Source organism: Lithobates pipiens, unplaced genomic scaffold (genome assembly GCF_037356315.1).
Source record: "Lithobates pipiens isolate NorthernLeopardFrog02 unplaced genomic scaffold, aLitPip1_a1.2 Scaffold_27, whole genome shotgun sequence".
NCBI lineage: Eukaryota > Metazoa > Chordata > Amphibia > Anura > Ranidae > Lithobates > Lithobates pipiens.
The window spans coordinates 177,696,595-177,710,987 of record NW_027507788.1 but is presented as its reverse complement, the minus strand read 5'-3'; the positions used below and the strand labels follow the sequence as shown (position 1 = coordinate 177,710,987).

Below are 14,393 nucleotides of genomic sequence, written 5' to 3'. Positions count from 1 at the left end.
ATCATGGAGTCTGTATAGAATTACATGAGGAGACAAAAGAATTTGAGGCAGCCTGCATCCACAGAAGATCTGTGGTTAGTTCTCCAAGATGTTTGGAACAACCTACCTGTTGATTTCCTTCAAGAACTTTGCGCAAGTGTACCTAGAAGAACTGATGCTGGTTGGAAGGCAAAGGGTGGTCACATCAAATATTGATTTTGATTTCTCTTCTGTTGATTTACTTTACATTTTTTTCCATTCACTAATAAAAAATAAACGATTAACACTTCTATTTCTCGTTCAAAAGTTTTTATTTTATGTTAAAATAAATTACATGTACAGAATATAAGACAAATTATGTGATACCAGGAATAAAAAGTAGACCTATTGAAGTACGAATGATACAAAGCAAAGAAGAATTTCAAGATATTCTCGTGAGAATGACAATAAATGGCCTTATATATTTTAGAATTTGAAAACATTCTGATAGCTGAGTTTTAAACATTTTAATCCCAAGAAAATATAAATATGTCTAAAAGAAAATATATGATTTTGAAGTTTTGACCATAACTTCTAAAGTATGTTTATAGTAAGTATTATATAGTAAGGGAGAACATAAAAGGTATATAGGAGGGGAAGGGGAGGGAATAATTCTCCGGAGGAGGTTTTATATATCAGCTAATGTTGTAATTCTATAAAAAATCTTAATCACCATAACAATAAAACTTGGTTATCAATATTATCTGACGTATAATATTTAATCCAGGGTTTCCATATGATATCAAACTTTGTCATCTGGTTTTTATCTATAGCGTCCATTTTAGCATGGATGAAAGATTGATTCATTCTACGTTTGGTTTCTGCAATATTCACCACATCTGTTTTCCACGCATTGGCTATAGTCTGCTTTGTGGCTATCAGGAGTGTAAGAACTAATTTTAATTGTTTCTGATTCAGAAAGGCTGGTTTTAAATTAAGGAGAGCTATAATTGAGTCTGGAAAAATTGGACGATCAAAAAATGTTGTAATTATCAGAAAGATCTTTTTCCAAAATGATTGTACAACTGAGCAATGCCACCAGGTATGTATATAGGTACCTTTTTCTGGACGGCCACGAAAGCAGAGGCCAGTGTTGTCTGTTGAGAATTTGGCGATTCTCGCAGGAACCAAATACCAGCGTGTGAGAACTTTATATGATGATTCAGACGCCAATATATTTATAGAGGAAGATTTTGTGAAAGACCATATTTTGGACCAAGACCTAGAATCGATCGTACAATCCAAATCTTTTTCCCACTTGGCCACATATTTAGGTATAACAGTATTAGAATTAGATATCAATTGTGTATACAATGATGTAATATGACCTTTAGCATGTGGTTCCTTGAGACAAAATCTTTCAAATTGAGAAATATTATGTAAGTTTACATTTAAATTGAGAAGAGGAGTATAAAAAATTTTGATTTGGAGATATCTGAATATTTCTGATTGTGGAAGCTTATATAATTCACATAGATCTGTAAAAGATTTTATTGATGTAGTTGAAGTTAAATTATATAGACAAGTGATACCGGCCTTAGACCAAGCTTTAAAGGTTTTGGGATATTTCCAGGCTGGGTAAAAAGTCGGATTCTTGTGGAAAGATAATAGCGGATTTTGTGGAGATTGCAGACCATGTGAATTTCTATACCTATCCCATATAGATAGAGAGTGCTTAAAAATTGGGTTATTTATTTATTTATTTACGATCCGCAGGTTGTAACCATAATATATTGTTTATAGGAAGAGGATCACAGTCTACAGCTTCAATGAGGACCCATAAAGGAATCTCTGTAGAAGAGTGATATTTTGTTAATTGAGATTATTGAGCTGCCTTATAATATATGTTAAAGTCTGGGAATCCCAAACCACCCAAAGCTTTGGGGAGAACAAGTGTTTTTTGTGAAGTCTGGGTTTTATTTCCCCCCCCCCCCAGTAAATTTCGTTACTTTTTGTTGAATCAGCCTAAGAAAATATGCAGGAATATGAATCGGGAGAGTTCTGAATAAATATAAAAATTTCGGAAGAACAGACATTTTTATGATATTGATTTTCCCAAACCATGATATCGGCATTGATGACCAATTAGATAACGACCTTGTAATATTTTTTAATAGAGCTGGGTAATTAGCTGCAAATAAATCGGAGGGGTTAGGAGTAAACTGCACACCCAGATATGGGAGGCTATGATCTACCCACTTAAAGGGTAGTGAATTTTGTAAAGATTGTTTATCTTTCTCGACAAGTGAAATGTTTAATACTGAAGATTTTTGAATATTGACCTTAAGGCCCGAAATAAATGAGAATTCTTGTAGTACAACCATAAGATTTGGGGCCGAAACATGTGGAGAAAATAGAAAAAAGGAGAATATCGTCTGCGAATAAATAGAGCTTATTATGAAAGCCACCCATTTCAATACCTGTTATAGTGGGTTCCATCCTAATTCTTTGTGCTAAAGGTTCAATGAGTAAAGCAAATAATAATGGCGAAAGTGGACATCCTTGACGAGTCCCCCTCAGTATATTAAACTCGTCCGATTTGTACCCTGCATATCTGATATAAGCTTTGGAATCTTGATACAAATTAGAGATCCATCGTAAAAAATGAGGGCCGAATGCCCATTTGGAAAGGGTATAGTTCATATATGACCATGATACTGTGTCAAAAGCTTTCATAATATCTAAAGAAAGAAAACAAGTGGGAATACGTCTTTTTTTAGCGGCATGTGACAGGAGTGTTGCACGTCTAATATTATCTCCTGCTGGAATGAAGCCCACTTGATCACGATGTATAAGATTGCCTATAATAGTATTTAATCTGTTAGCTAGAATTTTGGCTAAAATTTTTATGTACAAATTTAGTAACGAAATAGGGCGATAATTAGACCATATTGAATCGTCTGTGTGAGGTTTAGGGAGCATACAGATAATTGCAGTTAGGGTTTCTCTTCTAAAAGAATGACCTTCCAAAATGGAATTAAAAGTGTTTGTCAAGACTGGAGATAGGGTGTCTACAAACACTTTGTAATACAGCGCAGAAAAACCATCAGGACCTGGCCTTTTATTTAGTTTCAGATTTTTGATAACTTCAGATACCTCTATAATTGACACTGGTTCCTCCATCATTTCAATTTGTGTTTTAGATAGTGTCGGTAGAGATATATGAGAGAAAAAATCATTTGCTCTAGAAGGGTCCAACTCATTATTAGAAGAGTATACATTTTTTAATTGTGTTTTGAATTTTTGTAATATTTTTAAAGGATTATTTGTGTATACCCCCCCTAGAGATTTTCAGACGTATCGGTTTCGTTGGGTTCTGGCAGGATTTTAATGCCCTAGCTAATAGTGAACGCTTCTATTTCTCAAAGCGTTCTTTATTTACGTAAAGAGCTGTGCAAACTGGTGCTATACTTTAACAACATTTTTTTTTACACCTGCCTAAGACTTTTGCACAGTACTGTGTGTGTAATACTATAAATACAATAAAAAATGATATATATATAGTAATAATCACTAACCACTTATATAATTTTAATTTTTTTGAGATTTTACACTCTGCATTTTAAAGATCATGCTCCCTCCCTTATCTGCGGTCTACTGGTCCAAGAATAGGATTTTATACTGGCACTGGATTTTAATTAAAGCCATACTCCAGGCAACCTAAAATACACTATATTGTCAAAAGTATTGGGAAGCCCACCTGTACACCAGGGGTAGGCAACCTCTGGCTCTCCAGCTGTTTTGAAACTACAAGACCCTGACAATCACAGACATGACTCCTGGAGGCAGAGGCATGATGGGATTTGTAGTTTCACCACAGCTGGAGGGCTGAGGTTGCCAACCCCTGCTGTACACACATGTGGACGCAGTCATGTTGGAACAGGAAGGGGCCACCCCCAAACTGTTCCCACAAAGTTGGGAGCATGAGATTGTCCAAAATGTTTTAGTATGCTGACTCCTTAAAGCGGATGTAAACCCATTAATTTACCAGTTTCATTTCCGGCACGTGCTGGAAATGTAACACTCCCATTGGTTGTGCTCTCAACCAAGCTCTCAAACCATCCAATGCCTGGTGCCATAACTGATCAAATATGCAGCATGATGGCAGTTGTAGATTAAACAGAGGCAAAGATGGCAGCTTCCTTGGCTGAAAACGATAGGGGGATTTACTTACACTTTAAGAGTTCCCTTCACTGGAACTAAGGGGCCAAGCCCAACCCCTGAAAAACAACTCCACACCATAATCCCCCGTTCACCAAATGATTTGGACCAGTGCACAAAGCAAGGTCCATAAAGACATAGATGAGCAAGTTTGGGGTGGAGGAACTTGACTGGCCTGCACAGAATTCTGACCTCAACCTGACAGAACACCTTTGGGATGAATTTGAGTGAAGACTGCGAGCCAGGTCTTCTCATCCACATCAGTGCCTGACCTCACAAATTTGCTTCTGAAACATTCCCATAGACACACTTCTAAACCTTGTGGACAGCCTTCCCAGAAGAGTTGAAGCTGTTCTTGCTGCAAAGGGTGGGCCAACCCGATATTGAACCCTACGGACTAAGACTGGGATGCCATTAAATTTCATGTGCGTGTAAAGGCAGGTGTCCCCATACTTTTGGTAATGTAGTGTATCTCCCTTGCAGTGGTGCTGCATCTGCACTACTGTCTATCAGCACAGAGGGGTCTTCAGATGCAGGGGATCGGCTAAGTAAAGATGCTTTACCAAATCACCTAGACAGAAACAAGCAATAAAACCTTGTGGATGTACCCTTACCAGGGCCGGCTCAAGCAATAGGCAGCTTATACCTGAGGGCACCAGGAGGGGAGGGTGGTAAAATCCAATCCCCAGGAGCTGAACTTGGTAGCCCAGTGTCAAAACAAGTCCTGGCACTGGGATCCAGTGACTTTCCTGGCAGGGGCTCGCTGGTGTGGGCACCAGTGACATCTGTCTTGTGGCTGGTCCAGGTGTCTCAGTTCCCACATGGCAGCCAGCATCTTCCACCCCCCACTGCCTCACACTAGCACATACAGTAATTACACTGTGCAGAGCAGACTAAAGCCCCCCCCCCCCCCCCTTTCAGCTCTGTTGTTCTTCTATACCATATACACAGACAGGAGGAGGGGGGAGGTAAATGGACACAGCTCTGCATGCCCCACACTGATCTGAGGTCTGTACTCATTGCAATATAGAGGAGACTTGCAGGGGAGGGGGGGGGGCAAGTTTGCAAAGAAAATAATGCTTGCAGTGATTTGGGGGGAATACTGTATGTGCTAGGGGGTACTTTGGGGGGGGGGCGAGGGAGGGGAAAGGATGGGAGGAGGGGGGGCAGATTTTATGTCCAACCCTTCTCTCCCCTCTCCTCCCAAAGTACCCCCTAGCAAATACAGTATGCTCTTACCTCCCCACCAAATAACTGCAAGTGTTCTTTGCAAACTTGCCCCCCCATCTTCAAAGAGATGCTGGCTGCTAAAGAGGGGACAATCATGGTGTCTGGGATACCGGGCACCTCACTACATATTCGGGGGAACCAAAATGCACCTTCTAAGTAGACAAAAAATCCTCGCACCGGCCCTGACCCTCGCTCCATGGTCACATTTTTAGGTTTCCTGGAGTTTTAGCTTTAGTGAAAATATGTTTTTTTTCTCTGACTGCACCATAAGTGTATCTAACTAGTTTTAAGGAAACTAAAATTGGTCTTTAATAGAAAGTCCAGGAGAGATTTTAATCAATCAATCATGATATGACTTCCAAGTTGTGTAGTTTGTCCTATTTAACATAATCTTCTGTTTCAGATGGTGGAGGCAAACATAAAACTGAAAAGACGGGACCAGTAAGTAGCTCTAGTTCTGTACCTGTTTCTTCATTCAGTTATTATTATTATACAGGATTTATATAGCGCCGCCGCCAACTGTTTACGCAGCGCTTTACAATATAAAAGGAGACAATACAGTTACAATACAATAAAATACAAGGGGATTAAGAGGGCCCTGCTCAGAAGAGCTCACAATCTAAAAAGAAATCTCAGCACATTGTTGGATGAATCCCTGTCGTTAGTAGGGGGGTTAAAGTATAATTAAAGGCAAAACGTTTTTAGTTTTGGATAGAGTGGAGAGGAACTGAAACCCCTGTCAGTTTTTATTGCTGTCTGTGGCCCCACCCAACCCCCCCCCGTTAAGGAGATTTACCCTCTCTGTTTGTCCTGTTTGCCGTTCTCATTGAAAGTGTAGTGCCCTGCTCCTGATGAGCTGACGCTATTGTTTTTTTTTTTTTATTTAATTATCTGAAGCTGTAGTTTGGCTCAAAATTATTTCTCTAAAAGTTCTGGTCTCTGTACCAGTCCAGTTGGGTTGCACTGATTCCCACCTGACCGTAGGTGTCACTGTCAGTGGGTGTGGAACAGCAGCAGGCTGGATGCATTGAATATCGTCTCTTGCTCGAGAAATGTTTCAGTGGGTGTGGTTTCCCTGCTGTGCATTCTGGGAGAGGGTATTTAAGGTACCGACTCCATTTTTCTGGGTTAATTTTTCGGGGTCCGGGATCCCAACCCCAGGGCCCTCCTGGCCTGGGTTATGTGTTGCATGGTCTTGCGCCTCTGGGCTGGCTGGCCCGAGGCTTCACAGCTGTGAGTGCAGGCGCAGGAATGTCTTGGGGCCTGCTGATCCAGGGGTGGTCCTGTGCTGTCTCGCCTGTGGGGAGAAGCCAAGGAAAGCTGAAGGATCCAGGGGAGGATTTTTCCAGTGGAGGACCGAGCGCAAGGCTGGTGTCTCTGAAGGAGCCTGGAAAATCAGTTTGAGGACGCAACCCGCATCAATATCTTTACAGTATCGCCGGGTCGGCTGAAAGAATCTGGTACTGTATGGTACTTCTTCCTAAAAACTCTCAAGAATCTCTAAGTTTCATTAACAAGTCTGTAGTAGAGACTTTGGCATTTCATCGGCTGCTAGGTCAAGTGAGAGGGGCCTATCCGGTGACTGCTGGTTCCAGTCTGTGGAGCTGTCTGTCCTCTGGATCTGACTAATACCTCTAACCCGCAATTACCAGGTGCCTGAACTCCCCTTATCCTCTAACCCTCTATTGAAGGACTGTGTCTTGTGTCTTTCTTTGATATTACCCCTAAATAAATCATCAAAAAGGACCATGTGTCTGATATATCTTCATTTGGGCTACTTTCCACGGGACCCCCCTAAGAGGAAGAGGCAAGTAGAAGAGGTAACGTTAAGCCCGAATAAAACCAGCAGCTCCTTCGGGGGTTAGTGCTACAAAAGTAAAAGAAAATACCAAATTTTGGGTTGTTTCCGGAAAAGTGGGGAAATCTGAAATCTTCCAATGGGGACACTAGTTCTGGTGACCCCCGGGGGGTCCCCAAGGAATTGCCCTGATTTGCAGGGATCTCCTCTCACTTCCTGTTTGGGTATTGGACAGGAAGTAAAGGGTAATCTCCTCAATGGGACACAGATGGCAAAATGAAAAAAAAATCTGACAGGGTTTTTAATCCTCCCTTACTCGATACAAAATGAAATAAAAAAAAAAAGGTTTGCTTTATAGTTCATCTTCAAAGTTGTAATGCAGTAAGGCCATCAAAGCCAAAATGCAAGTGGCTTTGTATAATTAAGGTAATATACTGACAATGACATGATTTTAATGTTCAGATAAAAGAAAGGGGTTTGCTGCGCTATGGACTAAATAACAACTGAATTAAATTATCATTAGAATGACAAGCTGCTTCCCCCACCAAGACCAACTGCCAGGGCAGATGTCAATAATAAAAAGAAAAGGGATTAAAGAGTAGTTATGGCACTGTGAATGAGTAAATTATATAGAGCAAAAATAAAAATAGGCATAAATTCACATCAGGTGTGCAAAAATATAATATGTGCATATATACCTTCCAACATCAAGTACATTTCCTAAAAAATTGTGCAAATAAGCAAAAAAAAAAAAAACTGTGCAAATGAATCGGTATGAACTGAACATACCATATAGTAAATTATTACAGTGCTCACAATTCTCATGTATATGTATATATATATATATATATATATATATATATATATATATATATCATACATGAAATTAATAAAGTCCACTGGTGAAAATCCATGAATAAAAAAGTGAAAAAAATAAATAAATAATATTATAAAAATAATAAAATATATATATATATATCTAAAGTCTATGAATCTGATGAGTAAACAGAGTAAACAAAGGTGCTACTGTAAAATCTTCAAATCTGATGCTGCAAATTCCACACAGGCAAGCGGTGTTCGTTTGTCACTCATTCCCCCCCCCCCCCCCCCCCATGTGATTACACTCACCAGCTGGATCTTCCCACTCAAGGGGCAGTGCGCATTCACAAAAGGTATGTGGATCTCCCAGCGGTTGCCTTGGTCACAGCGGTACCATGTAGGGACAATAAGAAGTCTCCATAGCGCAATAACGTAAACTGTTTGATTTAAAATAAATATTTCACTTACAACGGCTAAAAAACATCAAGCATAAAAAACGGAAAGTCCAGAGCTCGCTGCGCTCCACAGACCCAAACGAGATGTGAAGTAATGACGCTCCTAGCTCCGCCTTATGTGTTTCGTCAAGACGTCAGTAGAGTGGCTTCTGATGACGTCTTGATTCCTGTGTGGAATTTGCAGCACCTTTTTTTTTACTCATCAGATTCAAAGACTTTACATAAATATATTTATTTTTAATCTCGTTTTTTATTAACGGATTTTCACCAGTGGACTTTATTAATTTCATGTTTATTTATGTATGTTTTTTTTATATATGAATTGTGAGCACTGTGAAATCATTTACTATATACTATATGGTATGTTCAGTTCATAGCGGTTCATTTGCACTGCACTGCATTTTCTTTTGCTTATTTGCACAATTTGAGGAAATGTACTTGATGCTAGAGGTATATGCACATATTGTATTTTTGCACATCTGATGTCATTTATGCCTATTTTTATTTTTGCTCAATATTATTTATCCATTAGCAGCACCATAACCACATAACCACTCTTTAATCCCATTTCTCTTTATGATTTTAATGTTACTTGAGTTGCCACATTTCCTTAGACTGTTTAATATATATTGTGCTATTCAAGTAAATTTATTTTTCTTTGTATGTTACACCCGGAATCATCAGCCATCCGCTAGTAAAAGTAATCTTCAGTGCTCTCAAAACAAGCAAACAAAAACAGCTTTATTCAGCAAAAGTAAAGGCAAACAGTCCATAATTGTGGTATAATTTAAGACCACATAAAGGCTCACCGCCAGAATACAAGTCCCACACGTGGGTTTAGGGTTCACATCTGTTTCTGGACACCACAAAGCCCGCAGGAGCTCAGCAAATAAGTGTCTCAGTCACCAGACAGTCCACACTTGATCATATCTGGGAATTAATTCACTCAACCTCATCAACAAATGCAAACTCCTTCCTGCTCTTTTACAGGCCTCCCCTGCAGATGAATAACCCCTTTTGGGACCAGGAACGCTGTAGTCAGAATTTGGAAGCTTTTTCCCACCCAAAGTCTCTCTGCGAGTCTCTGAATTCTGGGTCACAAATTAGGACTTGCCAATCCCAGAGACTACTGTAAATCAGTCCTCTGTTCTCTGATCGGACTACCCTGGAACCCCTCACCCTGCATGGGTGAGAACCCCTGAGTACTCAAAATGTGTTCCCATCATCCACATAAAAGTAACACAACCCAAATAGCAGGGATACATATCTCCCGTCAAGGACCCCTCCCTGGTATCCTGTACAATTTAATACTTCTTAGGTGTTCATTTGTGTTTATTTATTTTTATCTGTCTCAGATGCTTTCTAGCTCATGGCTTTTAAATTGTATATCCAGCTAAAAAACATTTTTTTCTGTTTTGTACAGCATTCAGTTAAAGACTTTGTAATTGACCACCTAGTGAGCTGTCAGTTACAGCCAACGGCAGCGAAGCACTGTATTTGTAGGTAGCAGGAGCCCACCAGAGGTTCCCTTTGGCCAATCCGAGCATGCGCACGTGACACATGTCAGTCTTCTGGGTGCCACTGAAATTGATATTGCATGTTCTTCCGCATGCCTTATGCTGCGTACACATGGCCGGAATTTCCGATGGAAACAGTCCGATGGGAGCTTCTCATCAGATTTTCTGACCGTGTGTATGCCCATCGGTCTTTTTCTGTCAACATTTCCGACGGTCTTTAGATTGAGAGCCTGTTCTTAATTTTTCAGACGGAAACGTTTTCTATTGCATTTTAGATCGTGTGCAATTCCGACACGCAAAATTCCGACGCATGCTCGGAAACAATTTGACGCATGCTCGGAAGCATTAAACTTCCCTTTTATAGTGCCGTTGAATGTGTTGTATGTCGCGGTGTTATTGACCATCAGAATTTGGTGTAACCGTGTGTAGGCAAGACAGTTTGAGCGAAATACTGTCAGAATTCCGACGGGAAAACCATCAGCACTTTTTCCGACGAACATTCTGATCGTGTGTGCGCGGCATTAGTTTGCCTATAGGTAGTTTACAGCGATATAAACGTTTGATGTTTTTTTCTGCCTTTTAGCTGTCAGTAGAAGCTAAGAAGAGACGAAGTGGTCCTCAGGTCCATGGGGATATCCTGAGCTTGGAAGAAAGGGAAGCAAGGGTAGGTGCATTTGGAAGGTCACACAAAGTATTAAACCATTTTTACCAACTCTGACTGTGACTGGATTTGACTTACTAAAACTGGAGCGTGCAAAATCTGGTGCAGCTGTGCATGGTCAGCTTCTAACTTCAGCTTGTTCAATTATGTTTTGACAATAAAACCTGCAAGCTGATTGGTTTCTATGCAGAGCTGCACCAGATTTTGCATACTCCAGTTTTAGTAAATCAGCCCCACTGTGTATCCACTATATTACCATAAGTATTGGGACACCTGCCTTTACACGCACATGAACTTTAATGGCATCCCAGTCTTCGTCCGTAGGGTTCAATATTGAGTTGGCCAACCCTTGCTTTGTGCACTGGTCCAAATCATTTGGTGGAGGGGGGGATTATGGTGTGGGGTTGTTTTTCAGGGGTTGGACTTGGCCTCTTAATTCCAGTGAAGGGAACTCTAAGGCTGATTTCACATTATGGCACTTTACAGGTGCTATAGTGCTAAAAATAGCGCCTGTAAAGAGCCTCTCCTCTCACTCCAGTGTGAGTCCGAGTGCTTTCACACTGGGGCGGTGCGCTTGCAGGATGGTTTAAAAAAAAGTCCTGCAAGCAGGGCCTTTGCAGCGCTGTAGGAGTGGTATATACGCCATAAAGTGCCCCTGCCCATTGAAATCAATTGGCAGCGCCACCAAAGTGCCAATGCAGCAGCGCTTTGCAAACGGTTTTAACCCTATTTTGTCCACTTGCGGGGGTTAAAAGCTAGCAGCGAATAGCACCGATAAAATGACGATAAAGCGCAGCTAAAAACCTCACAAATGTGCTTCTGGAAGAATGGTCAAACATCCCCATAGACACACTCCTAAACCTTGGGGACAGACTTCACAGAAGAGCTAAGCCTGTTATAGCTGCAAAGGGTGGGCCAACTTAATATTAAACCCTACGGACTAAGACTGGGATGCCATTAAAGTTCATGTGCGTGTAAACGCAGGCATCCCAATACTTTTGGTAATATAGTGTATGTTTGTTATTAAAGTGAAAATATATAATGCTGCGCACCCTACTAATCCACAATAGCTATATACACATTAAAGCGGAGGTCCACCCTAAAGTGGACCTTCCGCTCATTGGAATCCTCCCCCCCCTCCGGCGCCACAATTGGCACCTTTCAGGGGGGAGGGGGGTGCAGGTACCTGTACAGTACAGGTATCTGCACCCACTTCCTGGATAGCTCTCTGCGGAAAGGGGCGTAGATTACGCCCCTTTCCGAAAGTCCCCCGCTGCCTGCTGGGAAACACACAGATCCCAGAGGCAGTGGGTCCATCCTCATTGCGCAGCGCGACTCCCGCATGCGCAGTAGGGAACCGGGAAATGAAGCCGAAAGGCTCCACTTCCTGATTCCCATACCCAAGATGGCGGCGGCAGCACCCGAGAGACGATCGAGAGATCGGCTTCAGGTGCCGACATCGCGGGCGCGCTGGACAGGTAAGTGTCACTATTTTAAAAGTCAGCAGCTGCAGTATTTGTAGCTGCTGGCTTTAAAAAAAAAAAAAAAAAAAACGCGCACTCCCGGCGGACTCCCGCTTTAAATTGCATAATAGAGGTGATGGTGTGGATTAGTAGGGAGCGCAACAAAGTTTTCAACTTTAGTCGTGGAGGCGTGGGAACATGTCAATTCTAGCAGCAACCCATTCATTTGGTTCATTTATTTTCAGGTTTTGCAAGTTGCTTACTTTTTTGTGGTTGCACGGTAGTTATCAGATTTTGAAGTTTATATGTTCATTATTGCAGAGAGCAGTAAATCACTACACTTATAAATCAGCTTGCAGAAGCTTTGTCTGTATGCCATCTGACTTTATTTTTGATTTTTTTTGCTGTTTTTTTTATTTCAAAATGGAACTTTACAAAAAAACTAAAAATGTGCGAACAGGCAGGCTCTTTATTTCAGAAGAGACTTACTGTGCCTTGTCTGCAATAAAGGATTCGCATCTGCCTGCTTGTTAAATCAGCCCGACACAGCCGGTCCAGGTGGCTGAAGTTTCCGAACTCGGAATATCGGAAAAAGGTGACTGCGCCAACGAGGGAGCTCACAGACATTGCATTCCTGGAGGGAAGATGAGTGTAGTTCCACTTCAACCACTTGCCGCAAGCTGTACTTTGGTACTTTGACATAGAATATCGGAGTTATGGCTGCAGATAGCTGCCGTAACCCTGGTATTTTCTACAACAGCGGGTGGTCCTCTTTAACCACTTCAACTTCCTTGACTTTGTGAGGGAATATCTGAATGATGCCTGCAGCCATTCTTTGCAGCCAGCGAGTCTGTGCACGATAAGAATGATCATAGCGGCAATTCTGCCGCTTGATAGTCCTTATAGGCGACGGGATCCGGTGCTTCTCCGAGCTCTCCCCTGCCATCGGAGGCTGGAGAGAAAAAATCGGCCAGCGCCAGATGATGACGATAGAGATTTCCAGTGGCCAGGTGGTCACCAGTTGTCTCTTTGACCATCGGTGGCCCGGGCATGACGTTATGACGTCATGTGCAGGTTCCCGAAAGTAAACAAAGCCACGGTCGCGGCTGTCAGCATGAGATCAGTGAACTTTTTTTCTCGTTCTCATGCTTTTCAGCCTGGAGGAGAGATGTGGGGTCTTATTGACCCAGCATCTCTCTATAAAGAGGACCTGTCACACTATATTCCTATTACAAGGGATGTTTACATTCCTTGTAATAGGAATAAAAGTGATCAAAAAAAGTGTAAAAAATAAAAAATTAAGTAAAAAAAAAACAAATTAAGTAAAAAAAAAAAAAAGTCAAATGCCCCTGTCCCCGGTAGCTTCAGAAGTGAATGCACATGTAAGTCACCCCACATATGTAAACACCATTTAAACCACACATGTAAGGTATTTGCGTTAGAGCATGTGCAGCAATTCTAGCACTAGACCTCCCCTGTAACTTTAAACTGGTAACCTGTAAAAAATTTCAAAACGTCACCTATGGAGGTTTTTAAGTACCAAAGTTTGGCGCCATTCCATGAGTGCAATTTTAAAGCATGACATGTTAGGTGTCTATTTACTCGGCGTAACATCATCTTTCACATTATACAAAAAAATTGGGCTAACTTTATTGTTTCTTTATTTTTTAATTCATGAAATCATATTTTTTTTCAACAGCCGCCATTTTATTCCCTAGGGCAGTGATGGCGAACCTTGGCACCCCAGATGTTTTGGAACTACATTTCCCATGATGCTCAACTACAATGCAGAGTGCATGAGCATCATGGGAAATGTAGTTCCAAAACATCTGGGGTGCCAAGGTTCGCCATCACTGCCCTAGAGTGTCTGCTAAAAAAACATATATAATGTTTGGGGGTTCTGAGTAATTTTCTAGCAAAAAAAATTATGATTTTTACATGTAGGAGAGAAGTGCCAGAATAGGCCCGGTATTAAAGTGGTTAATGTAAAAGTGGTCACTGCGGTGGATTCGCCGCAAGATCACTTTGCCCCCCTCCCGCCGCGCTCTGGTCGGAGCTGTTGGTAGCAGCGGAGACGATCCGATGCTGTCTCCTCAGTGGTATGGAGCCGAGTGAGGGAAAGATGGCCCCCACTCGGCTCTAAAACATTGGATGACGTCAAACGTCACTTCCGCCCAATGGTCTTAAAGGGGAAATTTTTTTTGTTTAAGACACTTATTTATTTATTTTTTATTGAATTTAAGTGTAAATATCTTATGGGACCTTGAGGAA

General features: G+C 41.3%; 1 protein-coding gene across 3 annotated transcripts in view; it reads left to right on the top strand.

Annotated features, from left to right (window-relative positions):
- Nucleotides 1-14,393, top strand: part of LOC143934379 (uncharacterized) — a 74,495-nt gene that overhangs the window by 53,048 nt on the left and 7,054 nt on the right. For all 3 annotated transcript variants that reach the window (XM_077457948.1, XM_077457947.1, XM_077457946.1), the window contains 2 exons: nucleotides 5,813-5,850; nucleotides 10,582-10,662. In XM_077457948.1, the coding sequence (XP_077314074.1) occupies nucleotides 5,813-5,850; nucleotides 10,582-10,662 (119 nt within the window). The remainder of the gene's footprint in view (nucleotides 1-5,812; nucleotides 5,851-10,581; nucleotides 10,663-14,393) is intronic.